General features: G+C 35.5%; 1 protein-coding gene across 2 annotated transcripts in view; it reads right to left on the reverse strand.

Moving 5' to 3' along the window:
- Positions 1-2,005: 2,005 nt before the first annotated feature.
- CENPQ (centromere protein Q) overlaps positions 2,006-15,950 on the reverse strand; it is a 30,593-nt gene continuing 16,648 nt past the window's right edge. For both annotated transcript variants that reach the window (XM_036766205.1, XM_036766204.1), the window contains exons 4-9: positions 13,492-13,603; positions 11,826-11,894; positions 11,545-11,674; positions 7,730-7,849; positions 6,928-7,005; positions 2,006-4,521 (exon numbers count right to left, since the gene is read on the reverse strand). In XM_036766205.1, coding sequence (XP_036622100.1) covers positions 4,390-4,521; positions 6,928-7,005; positions 7,730-7,849; positions 11,545-11,674; positions 11,826-11,894; positions 13,492-13,603 — 641 coding nt within the window. In that variant the 3' untranslated portion in view covers positions 2,006-4,389. The remainder of the gene's footprint in view (positions 4,522-6,927; positions 7,006-7,729; positions 7,850-11,544; positions 11,675-11,825; positions 11,895-13,491; positions 13,604-15,950) is intronic.

A 15,950-nucleotide genomic window follows, 5' to 3' on the forward strand; every position in this document is an offset into this window, starting at 1 on the left:
TTTAACTTCAGGTTTCACTGCTGGTATTTTGTATGCAAACAAAACACGCAGTTTTTTTTTTTCTAGCATCAGTTGAAGATTGGGGGGAAAAGGACACTCAGCGACTATTAAATATGAAGGTGAAATCTCTGACAAAAGACTGAGTTTGCCTCAACTAATTTTTATGTTCTTCTCTATGTAATACTTTTCTGAGGCATGAGCAACACACCCCCATAGAATTATGCTGTATCTCCTCTGATATGCCCACATTTCGATTGCAGCTTTGTAGTCATACATGGTTACATGGTCTGTTCTCAGATGGACTCAGAACTTTAGCTGGGCATCTCATGTCAGTGATCTTCACAACTTTGTCAAAGAGGTTCTACAGGTATTACTATCCCCATTTAACAGATAAGGAAACTGAGGCTGAGAGACTTTAACTCTTTGCCTGTGGTTACCACCTACTTGTCTTACTCCAATTTCAGTTCACAAATTTGTGAATTTTACTCAAATTTGAGTACTGTGAAGAGTACTCAAATTTATTTAATACGACATCTTTTTTTTTCTAATCTGTAAATTGGGGAATTAGATTGAGCTAATCCTTTAACTTCCGGTTTCACTGCTGGTATTTTGTATGCAAACAAAACATGCAGTTATTTTTTTTTCTAGCATCAATTGACGATTGGGGGGAAAAGGACACTCAGGGACTATTAAATATGAAGGTGAAATCTCTGACAAAAGACTGAGTTTGCCTCAACTAATTTTTAAATTTTTTTTCTTCTAGGGACATTTTCAAATTCCTTTGCTGTCCTTTTATTTTTTCCATTTTACCATTTTCTTTTTGGAATCTAAAATTCTATTTTAATTAAATTTTGAAATAACAAGGGTATTTCTGTGTCAACAACAACTTTATCAAAATATCACCTACAATTAGGTAAGTATGTTTTCTCCAATGATAACTACATGTACTCTGAATTGCAGGTAGAGAAGCAGAAAATTTTACTCAATAAACATATATGCTCTCTTTTGGTTCATGGGAGCAATGTCTGGCAGCAACCTGCTGGTATAGTCCAAACAGCTTCTATCCAGCGGTGTGCTGGAAACATATAGGATTAAGATAGTCACCTGTTAAATATTCAATGTGGTTATGCCTTGGAAATATAGTAAATACTACAAATCAGGGTTTAATTATTGCTTTGTTGATTGTCTAGTTTTAAGAAAGTGGTGGAAAAATGTTAATAAATCAGGTTGAATTTTAAAATGTATTGTGCATTTTTGGAGAGCCGGTTGTCAAACATTTACCTTTTCCCCCATCACCTTTGTATATCCATTTGCCACCAAATAACCCCTGCTCCATTCTCCCAAGTTTTTTTTTTTGTTATTGTTGCATCGTTTCAGTTGTGTCTGTATCAGTAAGGCAAGATTCACAACTTTGATGGTGACCATGAGTATGCCTGTATAGTTTGAGATCACAGAATACGAGAGACTATATAGAAGGCAGAAGTAAAACATTTATTCAGGCACTAGAGGATCAAATCTCAAAACCAATAACTCCAATTCTGACCTGAAGGTATGACATGGCTCACCATATCTAGCCAGACCCAACCATAATATCCATTTTCTCTTAATCATCTTACCATCATCTGCCCTGGACCCATAGCCTAACCAACCCATTACCCAGTCCCTTTGCCCTAGAACTATAATCAAATCAATACTGCTATTGCTACTAGAAAGGTCATGTCAACTCTTCCCTGGCTCTTACTGTCCCTGTGACTTCCCAAAACACTTTCCTGGCCACTACTCCCTTGTGTTATCTTCTTTGATTAGAATGTAAGCCCCTTACTGTCTTGCTTTTCTTTATTCTTAGCACTTATTACAATGTTTGGCACACAATAATAAATGCTCATTGATTAATTTATTTATGGTGTAGTGTGCTACAAGTCAAATTTACGTGGCTGTTACTTAAAAATGATAGCTGCTATTTGTGTAACATTTTAAGGTTCGTAAAACATTTTACTGACTTTGATTTTTTAAAGTTTATACTCATTTCCATCTTAACATCACAATGTTTAACACATCTCCAATGGGTTTACTTTTAAAACTACTTTTTTTTGAAGGGGAAGAAAAGATGTAGTGTGGAATAAAAAGGTAAGATATAAACTATTAATTGTTTGTAACCACAACAAACTAGTACATAAGATATCTTATATAATACAGCAAAGGATTAAAGTTGGAGGTGTTCCCATGGGAAGGCTGAAGATTTGTCTCCAGTATTCAGAGTACTAATGCTACAGTCCTCATTATTTGGATGGGTTGATGCTCTAACCAGACTTTATAGCAAGGTAACATTCTAATTAAACTTCAGCAACCTTCCATTACTTCCAGAATCAAATAGAAAATGCTACTTGACTTTTAAAGGCTCTCTCTCAATACCTGGTCCTTTACCTTTCCTGTCTTTTATACTTGATTCCCCAGCAAGCACTCTAAAATACAATACTGGCCTCCTTGCTGTTAATAGACCATACTTCATCTCTCAATTTTGCATTTTCATTGGCTGTCTTCCAGGCCAAGCATCCTCTCCTTCCTAGTGTCCACCTCTTACCTTCCTTGAAGTCTCATACACCTACAAGCAGCCTTTCCCTATCTTCCTTAATGCTACTGCCTTCTCTATGATTATCTCTAATTTATCCTGTATATACCACTTGTAAATAATTGCACTTCTTTTTGCCTTCCTTTTTATCTTCAGAGCCGAGCACAGTACCTGGTCTTTAATAAATGCTTCTTGTCTTGAATAGAAAAATAGAAATTTGACCCAGTAGAAGTGTTTAGTCTCATGCATCACATAACTGCCAAAGTAGTCCCCACAATAAGTGCCAGGTGGGGTGGTACTTTTTGTCAAGCTCTTTTTTGAAGTGGGTTTTTATGTTCTTCTCTATGTAATACTTTTCTGAGGCATGAGCAACCCCCATAGAATTATGCTATATCTCCTCTAATATGTCCACATTTTGATTGCAGCTTTGTAGTCATACATGATTACATTGTCTGTTCTCAGATGGACTCAGAACTTTAGCTGGGCATCTAATGTCAGTGATCTTCACAACTTTGTCAAAGAGGTTCTACAGGTATTACTATCCCCATTTAACTGAGGCTCAGAGACTTTAACTCTTTGCCTGTGGTTACCACCTACTTTCTTACTCCAACTTCAGTTCACAAATTTGTTTGTGAATTTTACTCAAATTTGAGTACTGTGAAGAGTACTCAAATTTTTTTCATATGACATCTTTTTTTTCTAATCTGTAAATTGGGGAATTAGATTGAGTTTCAAGGTCACTTCCTATTTTAAGCATTTATGATTTTAAATAATAAGGCATAGCTTTTATATTAATTGATGTAGAAATACACAGTAGAAAGAGAATGAATTACATGTTAATATTTTAGTTCATAGACAAATAAAAACCCAAAACCCTGATTTTCCCAAAGAACTTATTTCACTTGATAGCCAATTATATAACTATTACTTCAAATAGCTTAGAAACTGAACCACTTCAGTGATATATCAACATGAATATATGCACACTGTCACCAATAAGCCAAAATTTTTTACAAAAAAAAAATTTAAAAAACAGGCCTTAGGTATTGAAGTGTTAGGTTATTTTTGAGTCAATACTCTAAGGGGACATAGTACACATGCATTTCTTTAGTAATCAGTCTTCTGGGACACAATCATGCCTTCGTGATAATCTTTAGGGAGAAAAATGTTTCAGTATCTACACGCTCGCAGAAATAAAATATTGATGCCGTTAGACATCTCTTTAGACATACAGTCAGTTTATAAATCCCCTGGTATCTCCAGTTTACCAAAAACATGGATGATCAGTAAAAACTGAGACAGATCATTGGAGGAAGGCTGGGAAGTTGTCAGAGGGAGGAAAACAGCACTGAAACAAGAGATTAAAAAAAAAAAAAAAGAGGGTAGTTCCTCCAGTTCTAAGTGACCAGCCATTGAAAATAGTCAGTTTTTAAAGGTACATATTAATTGTCCTGTATCTTATCTGTTTTATTTGATTGATCCTTCAATTAAACAGCACTGAGCTACACTGAGCTGAAACTCAGGTTCCAGAAAAGCCACAACAGCCAAATAAAGCTTTGTTTTTGGGTGTCCAGTACTAAGGCACACATCAGAAAGATGTGGAATGGGAAGACTACAGCACCTAGACTTAATCATTTCTGATCCAGGGCCTCTGGATTTTCAGTTGGTGGATGCCTATTTTTTAAAAGGTGTGATGAATGGGGGATTTGTAATTCCCATGATGGTCTTATCATCTACAATATCTAAAGAACATTAAAGGTAACAATCATTTTTACTGATTTATAAATGTTAACTTGTCCATGATTATACAGTACAAGAACTCAGGAGGCATCCAGCTTCTTATAGGCTTCTTTTATGAAAGTTAACATGTTCTTCATCTCTGCTGAATTATTCATGACGTTCAGATCCTTTAGAATATCTTTCTGATTTGGAATCCTCTTCAAAATTTCCTCCTGTGGCATAAGAATGCAAAATAAACACAGACCAAAAAAATGATGTAAATTTAAAATGAAGTTATCTCAAAATAGACTAATGTTCTTAAAGAGAAATTCAAGTAAAAAGACTTTCTCTTCTCTACAAATGTTTACACTGCAGCACATTTTGCACTACTATGAATAATAATAATCACCTCTGTGAAGTTTACTAAGAATGTAACAAAGCTTTTAAATGCTGTATTAGAATAAATCACAACAAAGGGAAGTTAGTGATCATAATGCAAAAGAACAAAAAGAAAACAATCGACGAACAGAGGTGAACATTAAGTGGGTCAGAGAGAAACACATACAAGTCTGGGCCCTGACAAACTGAATTTTTTATATACTTTTAAAAAATTCAAATTGTATATAATGGAGATTTGTGAGTTTATACAAAATCCTCTTGTTCTGTTTCTCTTTGTAAAAGGAGATGCTCAATTCAGTGATTTTTGAGATAGGAAAAAAAAAATAAAGGAATCACAAAAGTTTAATTCTCAGGACCTCCAAATTAAAATGAAGGATTAGCAACTGTCAATGGCTCTAGCAGAGAAGTCTTGATTGACTGGAAAAAAACTTTCTTTGCCAGGTTTGTATTTTTCTCTAGGGTTCTTGAGCTGTTTTGTGTTAAAGACCCCTCGGGAAATATGGTGAAGTCTATGGACCCCTTCTCAGAATAATATTTTTAAATGCATAAAACACATAAGACTACAAAAAAAACCCAATTATATTGAAATATAGTCATCAAAATATATTTTTAAAAAGCTACAAGTTCCCGGGTTTAGAATCTCTACTCTATATGCTAACCCAATCAAAGAAAAAAAATAGTGATGCCAACTGGTAAAAGGAAAAGTAGAAATCATTTTATAATTTCTTCACCACCACAGACAATTCTGAACGAACTACTACACAGAGAGCAAAAAAAAAAAAAAGCCAAAAACAAAATGTTATACCCATCTCCTTAGAGATGGAGACACTCTTTTATTTGCCTCAATTTGCTAATTTAGGACTTAGGATATCATAAGATAGTTAGCTTCAAATACTTCTCTCTCTTTGAAAGACAAAGTGCCTTGTATAATGCTTTTTTTGGGGTTTTTGTTGTTTTGGGCAGGGCAATTGGGGTTAAGTGACTTGCCCAAGGTCACACAACTAGTCCATGTGTCAAGTGTCTGAGGCTGGATTTGAACTCAGGTCTTCCTGACTCCAGGGCCAGTGCTCTACTCACTGCACCACCCAGCTGCCCCTTGTATAATGCTTTAAATTTTTTTAGAAGGTAGAATAGAACAGTAGATGAAAGGATCCCTTACATACAGATGAGAAAACTGAAGCTCAGAGAGATAAAGAAACTGATTATAGTATGAGATACAACAAAGAAATTTTCAGTGTCAAAACAAAACAGCATTTATTGAAAACAAATGCATCTACTTTAAATTCTATTATCTGCCATTTTGTATGCCACGTTGAGCTCTCATTTTCCCTTCAATGTGGATTTTAAACTTATATTGGCTTTCTTCAATTAATCCAAGTCATTCTCTTTCACCCTATGGCCAAGTCTCCCATAAGCACTGACATCTAGAGCACTAGTCTCTAATTTTTAAAAAATCATACCTCTTATCAGTAATTCTCCCCTCTACCCGCTGCTGTAAACCCGTAGCAAGGGGAGGTTATCCAGCTTAGAAGGTGTCAGGGAGGGAATAGTTGCATAGCTCCAGGAGGCAATATTGAATTGTAATTGGTAAAGAGTAGGGTTGTGTTGGAGACAAGTTCCATGAATGGTTATCTCAGGGAGGTTAGGATGTAATGGGAGGCTGTGCTTCCCATTCTGGTAACCACTGATGTGGAGAATAGTAGACTACAGAAACCAGAATGAATTCCCAAACAAGAAGAATTTCTTTGTTTTCATTTCCTCCTATGAAGTTTCTATTACGTCTCCAAAATTGGGTTGCTAGTCATGGTAAATCACTTTGACTTTGGTTAACAATGTATGAATGAGTCAATGTTTCATATGTAATCTATCAATCTTCATAGAATACTTGAAAAAATAATTTGCCTTCACTATTCATCAAATCGAGGATCATCTATCTCTTTTATCTATTAGGAAAATAGGTGTCAGTCATATTTTTCAAGGATATTTCTTCAACACATACTCAAAGCCTCCCTCAGATTTTTGTTTTGCTACAAGGAGATGTGTTAGAAAAATCTCTTCTTAAATTATATTTTAGAATTTATATTTTAGAAAGAAATTAGTTAAGGTTGGCACAAAGTTGGTTATTCACCAGGAAAAAGAAAGAGACCTTTTTCCAGAAAAAGTTTCAATAAAAGGCATTTAAAATACCATAATATAAAGAATAACTGGTTATATTCACAATAGGAAAAATAGATACTTACATGAAGTATTGGGGCTTTAATGCTTTTCTTGGGGAGTTCTGGAAGAGAAAGGGCCTTGGAACCATCTATCTGAAGCACCTAGAGAGGGAAAATAATCATTTTTTTTTTCTGAAATAGGTTCAGAGTCAATCTGTAAATTAAGTAGTTACTAAGAATATACTACATACCAGACACTGTGCTAGGTGGTAGGGATACAAATAACAACTAATAAAATAAACCCTTCTCCCAAGGAGTTTACACTCTAGCAGGGGAGACAACAAGTACATAAAAGTACATACGAAAGAAATATAAAGAGAAGAAATATAAAGTAATTCAGTATAAAGTAGTTGAAGTAAGGATAGTATTCATGAAGTAAGACATTCTGTGAGGTAAAGGTGAGGAGGGTGAGCATTCCAGGCAAAGAGGACAGCCAATGCAAAGGCACAGGGTTAGGAGATGGAATGTCTAGTGTGAGGTATAGAGAGAACATAAGTTTGGTAGGGTGACATAACAAGGCTGGTATAAGGTTGTAAAGAGTTTAAAAGCTAAAGAGAAGTTAAGGGATTGATTCCAAAGGCAAGCTTACTCAGTAGGGGAATGACATTGCCAGAGTACTTAAACTCAATCCCCATTCTTTTACCACTACTACAGTCAAGAATTACATCTTTAAACCAATTATATTGATGTAGGAGATACCCTTCAGGATCCAGAATCCTATAATCTATTGGATATTATAATACATTTAGTTATGTATAATACATATACATATATGTATACATTTTATATACCTGGTATACAATATAATACATTTTGCTACGAGTACCTGTTTAGCCTTTTCCTCTTCCTCCTCCAATTCACTCTCAAGAGTCCGAATTTTATCCTGAAGGTTCTGAATGTTCTCATTTATTAATTCTGTGGCTTTCACTTCTTTTTCAGCTTCTTTCTAAGGTTACAGGGAGAAAAACAAAACAAAGCAAAATGACATATCTAGAATAGCTTTCTTCACAAGCTTTACATTACTAGAAGAAATTTGTGAATTACAAATTTTTTAAAAATGTGACACAATAGAGGGGACAGAAGAATTTTCTACCATACTGAAAAGCTGCAGGAAAATTGTCTAAGTAGTATGCTACAGTTGCTAGTATTAAAGTTCCTGGTTCTACCAGAAACATAGGTGATATGCAGGAATGCTGCTGCTTCTTGCTGTGGTAGCTTTCTTCAAGAATTATATTTTATGGCAGCCTAATGGTTACAGTCCTTGAAGAGAACCAAGTACGAACATAGCATCAGAAGGATGCTGACAAATGGAAGGTGACGTATCTTCAGAGTTGGTGCTACTGATGTCTCAGACCAGATCCTTGGCCATGAATGTCTGGTGAAGAAGTCTTTCCTAACTGTAAGTTCGAGGACTCATAACTAGGCTACGCAACTTTTACTACAAAAGATCCAAATATCCTTATTCCTTAAAACATAAAACACATAAAAACCAGACTTTTCCATTTATTTTTATCCTACATCTCTCACCCTCAGTTTTCTCTTTAGCTCTCCAGTGCCTGGGGTTCTAAAGTTACAGTGGAAAATTTAGATAATTTTGTTGGTCTACAGTACAGTGTGGATCGAGAATCAACATATTAGAGTTACAAAGAATGAGTATAACCTGTTTTCCACAAATTGACTGTTCAAATATTTGAAGGCAATCCTATGCCTTCTATTTTCAAGGCATCTATTTTCCAGATGGTCAAGGAAATTAAGAACTTGCACCTGAGAAATCTTTTGACTCAAAGCACTTCCTTGAAATGTTGATTTCAATTTCTGCACTGGAAGGGGCATGCTTAAATCTGTCCAGAACCTGAAACTGCCATAATGAACAAATAACATGGTTTTGCAGCACTTTCTTCCCTTGTCCCTCAGCTACACTAATCTTCTCATTTCCTAAACAAGTCTGATGAAAGTAAAAAACAAAACATGTACCCTCCCCACAAAAAACCCAAAGCTCACAAGAAAACGAGGAGGAAAAAAAAGATAAATGAAAAGAGAATAAAAGAGCACCTAGCTAAATTAAATTAGTTCTAAGTCCAAATAAATTACATCTTAGTTTAATAAAGAACTTGAAGATGTGATTTAGTGTCAGTTATCTTTGGGAAATCTTAGAGAATGGGAAAGGTGACAGAAAATTGGAGCTGGGCAAATGTTACCCAGATTTTTAAAAAGAGAAAGTTCAATTATCATTGATGAGCATGACTAGCTAAAAATTAAAAGATAATCAGACCGATGTCTTGTGAGCACACGAGCACTAGAAGCCAATAAGAGCTCCAAAAGGACAACTCACACCAGATTTCATTCTTAGGATCATTAGATTGGTAGATGTGTGCAGAACAAAGGGTTTAACAATTAATAAGATGATAGATACTGCCCAATACAGGGTTTTATAATTTATGTCACAAAAAAGAGCTAAGCATTTTAGTTGACAGAAATCAGTTCCAACCATGGTCTCCTAAACTACTTAGTACTCATGCCATAGATTTGTCTCTCAAAATATGGATTCAATGGCCTTGACAAGAAAGGCACTGAATTTTAACTATTGTAATATTTCACATTTATGTTGCTTTAAGGCTCACAAAGCACTTTCCTAGCAATAATAATGATAAATAATGCAAGTATTATTTTCCTTATTACAATCACATACATTGTAAACTACTTGAGGGAATGTCTGTTTTTTTTATTTCACTTTGTAATCCCAGAACATTCTCCTTTTGGTTCAGATGCTTTCACTGATGTGGGGATGCAGACTAGCAACTCTTCTGCAACTTATGGTTTTAGAAACATGTCTGAGGGCACTGAAAGGTTAACTGATTTGCCCAGGAGTTACACAGTCAGTATGTATCAGTGGTGGGACTCGAACTGAGGTTGTTCTGATTCAAAGGTTGGCTCTTTATCCATTATTCCATGCTGCTTTTCATTTCATTTCATAACCCCAGTGCTTAATAGGTGCCTAGTAAATGTTTATTGAATCAAATAAATTTTACAGATGAATACATTATGGTTTTAAACCATGAGTTTTTTTGTTGGATGACTTCAGTTGGGGGTTTAAGAAGAACAAGATCTGGGATACATATTTTCAGAACATTGGCAAAACTGAAGGAAAATTCACGTAGTACTAATATTTACCACGTAAATTAAGGCAATGGTCATACTTTGGATTAAAAATGATGAAAATAACACATAAATGCTCTCCACCCTACACTCTTTTCCTCAAATAACATCGATAACTTTAGAGTCACAGGACTAGTCTTCAAATTCTGGCTCTGTTATCTGCAAGACAGTGGTTGTCACATCACCTGTTTGAACTCAATTTCCTTACCTACAAAATGAGGAAATGGATGAGATTTCCAAGGTCCTTTCTAGCTAGAAATTTCATGATCCCTATTTTGCAGGTGAGAAAAATGAAAGTCAGAATTTAAATGACTTGTCTCAGAAACATAGTCTGAGTCCAGGTAGGGCTTGAATTTGGACTCTATTTATAAAAGGGTCTTCTCTAAGTTATGGAGCTTTTGTCTGAACACAGCAGCAGAATTTCTCATAGTACTCAACCACAAAACTAATCAGTCAATTTTCAATATCTAGTTTGTGGACCACTATCTGTCTATCTATCTATCTATCTCTCTATCTATCTATCTACCTACCTACCTACCTACCTTATGCGAAGCAGAGTTGCATGAAGTCATCAGCCTGGAAGTGAATCCTAGGAACCCAGGCTGTTGTAAATGAAATCAAACTCAAAAGGGAAGGAGAAGTTGGGTCTGAGGCCTATAAGCATGGGAAGGAAGCTTAAGGATATTGGAAGATAGATATATGTCTTTGAAGAACTCATTCCACATACCAATTATTTTTGTGATATCTAATACTCTGTAACTTCTCTTCCTCCCATTTGTGTATGTAACTAAGGACTACTTTGTACTGCCAATTACATTCTAAGTTTCCAAGTAGTATGAAACGGGAAATGTCTTTATACTTCTAAATATATGATGTTTCACTGACCAACTGATGGGCTGTTTAGGCAGAAGTGAGCACATTTAAAGGTTAAATCGGATCAAGCACTAGAATTTGGAAGTCAGCGTCCAAGGACATGTAAAAGCCTATTTTAGTTCTGAGAATTAGCTATTAAATATATCCTATAATTTGTTATTACTGATTTGCTGTAGGAGTTTAAACAAACAAAAAAGATCTGGGGTCAATTTTGGCAGCTACTAGCACTATTCAGCTAACAGCATATTAAGTATAAGTGAAAGAAAGAAGATTCTGAAATTCTATAGCATTAGTTATGAAAACTCAAAATTTGATTAGAAAATAATATCACATATTTAAGGGAATAAAAGGAGGAAAAAAAAACCATACCAGATCATTACTCAACTACTGCAGTCTACATTCGGGTACACATGATATCTTACTGAAAAAGGATTTATGATAAGTAAGTTTATTCAAGATGGGGAACGGGGGCGGGGAAGGGGCACAGCAGCACTATTTTCTAGGTCAAATTGGCAGAGTATCACACTGATTTGTGATAAATTTTCAGTCATTTTATCTCTCACCTTACTTTCTAGATATTGCCAACCCCTCCCACTTACACTTTCATTGTACCTGCAATAACTCCAGGTCTTCTTCATTGGCCTCAAGAGTTTCCATTTCCTTCAGATAGAGATTTGACACTTCCTTTAGACTGTTCCACTCGCCCAGAGAGACTTTATGGGTTTCACACAACTGAAGAAATCTTCAACAATGGAAAAGAGAACATTACTAGTTCTTTTTTTTTTTAACCATAGCTATTATCAATTTTCTTTTCTGTTTTGGTGATGGGGGAACCAACACACAAAATCTTTTTTTTTCCCTGTTTTAACCCTGTGCAATGACATGACTATTACCTTTCCTTTAAGCAGTTAAGATGAATTTGAGTGTTTTCCTTTTCTTTTACTTCAGCTCTCAAAACAGATCTAGAAGAGAAATTAAATATAATTAAAGAGTGGACTTTTGAACATTAGTAATTTAAACAAAGGGCATTTTTTCCCCTAATCTCTGAGACAATTCATCCATATCTCTACATTTCTAGACAAAATCTTTGATTTAGTCCTTCGTCATTTTATATCTGAATTAACTCATCTTCTTTCTAACTGGCTTCTCCATCTAGGCTTTCTGTCCTTTCTAGCTGACTCAGTTCTGCTAATTAAAAATCACCTCTTCTTAAGGACTTTTTGATGTCCCAATATTAAACTGGTGCTATATCATCAGGATTTTGTTGTATGATACCAAGTTTAACTAGTAGACTATAGAGTTTAAGCCTTGGCCATACATGGAGATCATAAAAACTTAACAGAAAAGTAAAACAGCAGCATCAAAATGACCAGAGGGTATTTCTTTCCTTGCATCCAAGGGTACAGAGAGCAGCCAGATTTTCTCTCCAAAGGGTTTTTAGTAGTTCACTTAGATCTCAGGAAACCTTTCAAGGTCCAGACAAACACACATTTGTAAATGGAGGGAGCTGGCTTTGAGATGGAAAGATATGATTTTAATAGTCACTGATAAGCCTATCAATGATACTTTCCATTAAGACTTTAATTATTTACTAGAGCGGTGATAAAAGAATATGGGGATCTTTGAGGACCTCTGAATAAATCAGACTGAACCTCAACAGCCCCCCAAAAAGCTATGGCTAAAGAGACATAAACCCAGCAGTATTAATGGAAGCTAATGAGAATTTAAATAATGAATTAGAGGTCTTAGAATCTTGTCTTCTTAAAGTTACAAGTGAGCTCTTCACTTGTATAAAACTTCAGGTGTACATTCTTCTGAGACAGTACAGGGACTTATCACTCAGAAAAATCTAATGATAATACATTCCCCATTAAGGCCCTACTCTAACACCTCATTATAAAGTAGAGAGACTTCTGGGTTCTTGAACACTATTCCCCTAAACACAAGTTCTGGTGGGTCCTACCAAGCTGGAAAGTCTTAAAAAATGGACTAATTTCTGTGGTCTGAAAACCAGCCAAATTGAATGATAAGAGGCTTATCATCAGGTTGGCTGCATGGTAATGAACATTTTTGTCAGAGAATCTCTTAAGGATTGCCAACCAAGTTGTAGAGGTTGTGATATGCATTGGCGAGTAGTCAGTTCTAAAATCGCATATCCCTGAGAAACTGCTATAGCTCAGACTTGAAAACGAATCAGAAAATACAGAGAAGACCTGATTTGAATAGACGCAGCTGTAAATTTGAGTTGGGTGGCAAGGTGACACAGTGGATAGAGAGCTGAGTCTGAAGTCAGGAAAACTCATCTTTCTGAGTTCAAATCTGGCCTTCAGACACTAACTGCATGACCCTGGACAAGTCATTTAACCCTGTTTGTCTCCGTTTCCTTATCTATAAAATGAACTGGAGAAGGAAGTAGCAAACAACTTCAGTATCTTTGCCAAGAAAACCCCAAATGGGGTCAAGAAGGGTCAGATGTGACTGAAAAAAGACTAAACAATAACAAAGCTGTAGAAAAAAGAAAACCAGAAGCAAAAACAGTGACACAGGCTACATACTCACTGTATCATAGAATCCATCATAGCCTCAAAATATTCTTTATCTTTTGAGAGAAGTTGCCATGTTACTTTATTTTTGAGGGTTTTCTTTTTCATATTTGTATTTTTCCCAGTTTCTGGCAAGGGAAGAAAAATAGCATGATAATTCATTTCTCGCTGAAAATGTGGTTCATTTCATTTTTTTAAAGTAGGGAACTCATAGAATTATATGAATTCAACTATCAGTCTTATAAAACCAGATCAACTACTTAGTCACCTAATGTTTACAGAAAACGTTCCACGTACTCTGCTGTCAGCGAAGATACCCAATAAAGCTGGAATTAACTTTGTTTTTTTTAATGTCATGGACCTCTTTGGAAGTGCGGTGTACCTCTTCTTATCATAATATTTTTAAATACATAAAATACATAGTGTTATTAAGGAATCCAATTATACTGAAATATAGTTATTAAAATTAAAAACAGCAACAATAAAAACAAGCTTATGGACTGCAGGTTAAGAATCCATGCAGGAAGGTCATGTTGTCCAGCACCTTACCAGTGGGAATATTGCATTAATTGTTATTTCAGATATATGCCTAAGATATGAAACTTCAAAGTGAAATAAGAAGGAATAATATAATTGTTATTCAAAATTGACATCCGACTTTGGTTCTCAGGAAGAGAGCTGAAAAGATCATTACCACTATGCCTTGAGGGGGCAGAACGCTTTTCACTTATAGGTGTTGACTGAGAAAAACCAGTCAGATGGCATGACAAGAGAGTGGCTCAAGATTCTCTTATGTAAGTGACAACAATAAAATAGCTTGCAGGCATCAAACCAAGAAAAAATACAGTCACACAATCTGCATTGGAGGTAAGCATCATTTACCTGTTAAGACTTTCCCATTTGCTTTAATTCTTGAGTAGGTGTTACAGCAATGTTCTGGCTAGACTTTTTTCATGAGGCTGGTATCATATTTTGACCAGCTGACTATGGGGACCCTTCTTATGGGAAGTGTGAATTTTTAATTATAGAAGAATTTTTAATTATAGAAGGCTAAGTGATGGATCAACCTATTTTATTATCACCATGGGAGTCATCATCATCATTATTACTACTACTTAGTATGCACTAAAACTTTTGTATAGCTCCCATCTTGGTAGAGGCTTGTCTTAAGTAGAAGAAACTTTTATATTTATTATCATTTACAGTAATCCTTTTGGCTTATACATTAATGGTAATAGATCTTTTTGAAACACAGTTGTTTGTAGTCTTGTAAATTTTCATTTTAAAAATTATTTTTCATTCTCTTCTGCAAAAAGCTTTGTGGTCCTCCCTTCTCCTCCCACCATCATTCTAAGATAACTGTAGCTTCTATCAAGGTCATTCTCAGGATATTTATTAGTAGTCAAGTTGAACATACTGCTTATCCTGAGATAAGCTCCACTTCCTAATGTCCTTGATTGTATATCACCTTTAGGCCAATTATGAGAAGCAGCCCCTCATAAGTTTCCCCCCCAACAATTAAGTGCCTGCATCCAAGGTTGCTGAGGGTGTGGAATGTATGCTATGGTAAAGTTGCCTCAAAGACCAATAATTAGTACAGAAAAGAGTGTTGACAAGACAGATATGGACCTCACCCAATCAGAGCTCTTAAATCTTCAAAAAAACCTCAAGTCCCTTACTGACAAGTAGTGAGTAAATGTCAGAAGCAGAGTTCTTTCTGTATATTAGCTAGGGCACATGGCTTTAAACTGGGCTGATGCAAAAAAAAAAAAATAATTCTGTGACCTGCAGAAACAGGTTATTTGTATTAATCTGGAAAAAAGAAATGATGTAGAACAGAAATTCTACAAACCTAAAAGAGCACAGCTCCTCATGTACAAGTACCTGAGGGCTCAGCTTTTGTGCTTTCTGTTTGCTTTTAATCTGAGACCCAGCCAGCTGTCATTAAAATCTTTCAAAGAATTTAAATGAGTCATTTCACCTTTTAGTGGTGTAGGCAAAATGTTTTCCACAAAGCTATTCCTTTAGAGATCATCTGCTGCTAAGTATCGAGGGATGAAAAGAACATAATCACCTCTGCAGCCATTGGAGTTAGTCTCAGGAACCTAGGACAAGCAGCGCCCTCTAGGGCACCTCATTAAAATAGAGCAGTTGACTTTCAGTTGGTCCAAATATTTAATGAACCACTAGGCACTTATTTCTTCAATACGCCAACTAACATCTTTTATGGTACAATTTTTATTACTCATAGGACAAACTGGCAAGATAAATTCAAGTTATGTAAATAAATAGTACAGAAGCAGAACTTGAATCTTTGAGGATTCCTGTCCTAGAAAACCAAATGAAATAGCTGAGGTATTACCTAAGGTAAGACTGGGTGGCTAGAGAACTGGGCCTGGAATCTGGAAGATCTGACTTCAAATCTAATCTTAGACAATTACTAACTGTGTAACCCATGGCAAATCACTTAACCCT

This window comes from Trichosurus vulpecula, chromosome 7 (assembly GCF_011100635.1).
Source record: "Trichosurus vulpecula isolate mTriVul1 chromosome 7, mTriVul1.pri, whole genome shotgun sequence".
NCBI classification, from domain to species: domain Eukaryota; kingdom Metazoa; phylum Chordata; class Mammalia; order Diprotodontia; family Phalangeridae; genus Trichosurus; species Trichosurus vulpecula.